We start from the raw sequence: 5117 nt of genomic DNA, 5'->3' as shown, positions 1-5117 counted from the left end.
CCTAGGGTTCACGCTTTCTCTCTCTTCCTATTGAATGACTAGCTGCATGTGATTTGTATAGGGTTTGGTTTACTATAAATACCATTAACATCTTCATCCATTCTCACCAAACCAAATCTACTACATTTATTTCTTTACTTATTTTCATCAAACAAAATATTCTACATTCATATCTCCTAAATCAAATCAAATATTCCATATCCATGACTCAAAAGAAATTTAATTGTGTCTATCCATTCCGAAGGGTCCCTTTTCACAGATCCAAGTGAGGGATTCTCATTTTGCAATACAAATTTGCATATGTTCAAAATCCACATCAACTCCGACTTCCATCATTTAAAAGACCGTATTGAAAAAAAGTTACAACGTTATGTTGAAGACATCATTTATCGCCATCCATTATTTAATGGAGATGATAATACCGTCTTTTACATAATGACACCCATTGAGACCGACGAAGATGTCAAGTCGATGTTTCAATGTCATATAACATTATCTCAATTACCCACCATTGAGATATATGTTCGTCTAGTCGAAAATCTTGAAGAACAACCGAATCACAATGAAAATGTTGAAGAACAACCGACTCACAACGAAAATCTCCGTTATCCAACGCAATCTATATAGTCACACGACTATGGAATGAGTCAAGCCATTGACGAAGAACCAACTCAAAATAATGAACCTTTCATACCAAATGAAGATGTAGGCGAGAATAGTGAGGATGATCTTGAGGAGGTTCGATTTGAAGATCTATTTGGTGTTAGCGATGATGATGGCAATAAAGACATATTCGACACACCGACCGTTACACTAAGAGCGCAACCAATTAGTTTGTACAACCCACCTGTGCACATGCAAAACATAAGTTTGGATGATGCTGAACCAATCTCCGTTTTCGGAAGTTTCATACCAACTCACAATGCTGACGAAATAGAGGAGGACATCGAGTATGAAAATAAGGAAGAATGTGTTCTGGCGTTGCAACAATGGCATATAAAACGTAGTCTAGATTTTTCTGTGGTTAAATCTGACAATGTATGTTTTGTCATCAAATGTAGAAATTCAACATGCAATTTCAAATGTAGGGTCTCTTTGCGTAAGTGCAACTCAAGGTGGAGAGTTGGTAAGTCTGGTGGGCCTCATACGTGCACAACCACTTCCATGTCACAAGACCATACAAAACTCACTTCAGAAATGATTAGTAAGAGCATAATGGAACTTGTAAATCAAGACTCTTCTCTTAAGGTGAAGGTTATCATTGCTCATGTTGTTGAGAAATACAGGTATATCATATCCTACAAAAAGGCATGGATTGCAAAGTGTAAGGCAATTGAGTCGTTGTATGGAAATTGGGAGACATCTTACAACGATTTGCCGCAGTGGATACTGGTAATGAAAACATATCTACCAGGTACCATTATAGAATTACAATCCTTACTTGTGATTTCAAATGATGGTTCATACTTGGGTGACCAAAGGATATTTCATCGTCTGTTTTGGGCGTTTCGACCATGTATACGTGGTTTCGTGTATTGTAAACCTATTGTGCAGGTTGATGGAACATGGTTATATGGCAAGTACAGAGGGACTCTGTTGATGGCTGTGGCACAGGATGGAAACGGGAACATATTTCCGATAGCGTTCGCATTGGTTGAAAGTGAGACAAAGGAAGCTTGGAGTTTCTTTCTTAAGAATTTAAGAATACACGTTACCCCCCAAGCAAATCTATGCCTAATATCAGACAGGCATGAATCGATAAAGAGTGCATACAACAATCCGGAAAATGGATGGCAGTATCCTCCATCATCACACGTTTATTACATTAGACACATCGTGCAAAACTTCATGAGCGAGATTAAAGACAAGGATCTACGCAAAATAGTTGTTAACATGGGTTATGCGTTAACAGAGGCAAAATTTAACTACTATCGGGGGAAATCCGAAGAACAAACAACGACGCTTTATCATGGATAGACAACATCCCTCGGGAGAAGTGGGCAAGGGCATTTGATGGAGGGCAACGTTGGGGTCACATGACAACTAACCTAGCAGAAGCAATGAACTCGGTGCTAAAAGAAACCCGAAACCTTCCAATCGATGCATTGGTCAAATCTACGTACTATCGATTAGGATCACTATTTGGTAGAAGAGGCCGTCAATGGACAAAAATGTTAGCCTCTGGGCAGGTTTTCACTGATAACTGCAACAAGGGGAAGGCTGAGGAAGTCATCAATGCTAACACGCACAACGTTATGCAGTTCGATCGCGAGAGATTTTATTTCATGGTCTAAGAGAAGATTAATCATAATGACGGTCAACCAACCGGAACATTCAGCGTTGATCTGAGGAAACAACACTGTGACTGTGGGAAATTTCAGGCATTTCACTTACCTTGCTCCCATGTAATCACAACATGTTCGAGCATACGCCAGGACTACTCCATTCACATTCCAGACGTCTTCAAAATTCTTAACGTCTTCAAGGTCTATAAGGAGAGTTTCCTAGGACTTCCCCATGAGGAGAATTGGCCACAATATGAAGGATTTACTCTTTGCCACGACAACTCTATGAGAAGGAGGAATAAAGGGCGCCCAAACAGCACCAGGATTAGAACCGAGATGGACGACGTTGAGAAGGAAAAGAGAAGGTGTGGAATTTACCGTGAAATAGGACACATGCGTAGGAAATGTCCTAATATTGCAGGACCGTCCCAACGACCATCTAGATGATTATGTTGTTATTTTAAATATCCGTCCTGATGATTATGTTTTTTTTAATTATTAACTACTATCCACGTACTATATATAAACCATTGTGTATTTCTAATGTCTTTTGGGAACAAACAATTATGAAATACATTTGATAATCAAAGGCTTCTAGTTACAAAGTAAGACCATATTAACTAAACAACAACAACAACAACCAACACAAGTGGTAATTAAAAAACTAATCAAACAACAACAACCAACACAAGTGGACCTTCAACTCCTCTATTAACTTCACCACTATGTGCCGAAAACATACACTAAACATCTTCATCATTTTTTATACGATCCAGGTAATACATGTACGTACCATCGGGGCTTGCATCAATCAACGTCATGTATGGACAACGATACTCTACTTTCCTCACCTTCATACGACGCCCGCCCAACTGTCGGAAGCCAGTGTGGATGACTGAAATCAGTGTTCTGAAATTCCATTATGGATCAAGGCAAACACTAATTTTTTCACCTTGTCCATAAAATACAAGACCCCAAACAGATATTCTGACCAAAAGAAAGGATTTTGTGATCTAAGTTACATTTCTACAAGTTCTGCTATTTATAGAAAATTAATACTTGAATACTCGGTCAATCATTGGTCGAGACAGTACAAACACAAAGCAATTGGAAGAGAGAGAAAATGTAACCCTAGTAAACCAAACCCTGTAGAAATCACATGCAGCTCGTCCTTCAATTGGAAGAGAGAGAAAAAGTGAAAACCCTAGCCTTCACTAGCTCGCCCATTCATTGGACGAGTCATAACCCTAGAAGAACAAGCTCGCCCATTCATTGGACGAGGCAACACTTCACATGACTAAGCTCATCATTCCATTGGACGAGCCAACACATTACAAGGGTTAACTCGTCCATCAAAGGGACGAGTCTGCACGCAGGCTTTTTTGCAGTGTGATTTCCAATCAGCATGGGAATCTCGTGGTTGCAGGGATTCCTTGCAAAAAAATTTTGCATGCATTCCCTTACTTGTCCAATCACCCTATATAATTCTAACCTATATATTTAATATTTTTTACCATTATAAATAAACCTTTCCTCTACAATTCTTTCTCATCATCTTCCTACAGTTTCTATTTCACAAATACTTACTCTCTTCAAATATTTACTCTCTACAAATATTCACTATCTTCAATTCCAAAATGTCTTTGTTGTGGATGGGCGAATCACAATGTGGGACGGCGGCAAACATTGTCGAATACGTAAGTCTCTTTCAAATCTATTTCACAAATTTAATATGTAAATTTCACATCAAATATTCATTACCATTTTTATTTGAATTTTAGGAAGACGTTAGGTTCCGGGTCCATTCGCATACATACATTCAACCAAGTGCGGTTATAATACCGTATTTGGAACTAGCCGGTTTTGCAAATGTGGCCACGATTGCAAGTCTAAAAGTAGATTCTAAATTAATTGTTGCATTGTTAGAGAGATGGAGACCCGAGACACATACCTTTCATTTACCAACGGGTGAATGTACTATCACACTAGAGGATCTGAGTATGTTACCCGGTCTCCGAATCAATGGTAAAGCTGTTAATGGCCCAACAAACGTAACCAATGATGTTTACATGGAGAATTTGGGCATCGAACCAACAACTTCAGATAAAAATGAGGCTTCTGTCAAAATTGTTTGGTTAGAAGCCGTATTAACACAACTGAAAAATAACCCTAACCCGACCGAGGCAGAAAATATTCTTCATTCAAAAATTTATATTTTACTTTTAATTGCTACTTTTTTAATGCCAGATAAGAGTCACAATTTGTTGCATTCTTCTTGGTTACTGTCGCAACCTGAAAAATACAGTGTGCGAAAAAACAACCGGCGAAAGAAAATGACAGAAGAGTCGCCACCGTGCGTTATTTATCCCAAGGGAGGGAAAGGAAACGCTCGAAGTAAACCTGAAAAAGGAAAGGACAAGACGGGGTCTCGCAACCAAATCTTGGGTTCGGGAGTCGGTTATGCGAAGGGAAGGTATTAGCACCCCTACGCATCCGTAGTACTCTACGGGATCCACTTTCGTGGTTTTTGTCTAAAGGGGGTGGGTTTACCTAATGTGTTTATTTACTAAAAAAAAAGGGTTGAATGAAAATGACTCGCGCGGATGTTGCATCCACTGCATACGTATCTCATCTGAATATGAGAATCAGAGTCTTCGTAGCTCGGCTGACCTATGGGTTGGGGGGATGTGTGCTCGCTAAGACATCGCGTCTTATGCCTACGTATCTCATCTGGAATGAGAATCAGAGCAAGCCGTAGTTCGGCTAACTACGGGGTTATGGATTGGGTTTTGGACGAACGACGTCACTACGCAATCTACCGGATGCTCGACC

General features: G+C 39.5%; 1 protein-coding gene across 1 annotated transcript; it reads left to right on the top strand.

Annotated features, from left to right (window-relative positions):
* The first annotated feature begins 642 nt into the window (after positions 1-642).
* LOC127097455 (uncharacterized) lies at positions 643-1977 on the top strand. Its single transcript, XM_051035951.1, has one exon. It carries the CDS (start codon positions 643-645, stop codon positions 1975-1977), a length of 1335 nt encoding a protein of 444 aa, XP_050891908.1.
* The last annotated feature ends 3140 nt before the right edge of the window (positions 1978-5117 follow it).

This window comes from Lathyrus oleraceus, chromosome 1 (genome assembly GCF_024323335.1).
Source record: "Lathyrus oleraceus cultivar Zhongwan6 chromosome 1, CAAS_Psat_ZW6_1.0, whole genome shotgun sequence".
Lineage (NCBI taxonomy): Eukaryota > Viridiplantae > Streptophyta > Magnoliopsida > Fabales > Fabaceae > Lathyrus > Lathyrus oleraceus.
Note: the sequence above shows the minus strand (reverse complement) of the source record. Positions and strands in the feature narration are given on the sequence as shown.

Coding starts and splice junctions, on each gene's coding strand:
- LOC127097455 (XM_051035951.1), top strand. CDS start 643: ATGAGTCAAGCCATTGACGAAGAACCAACTCAAAATAATGAACCTTTC.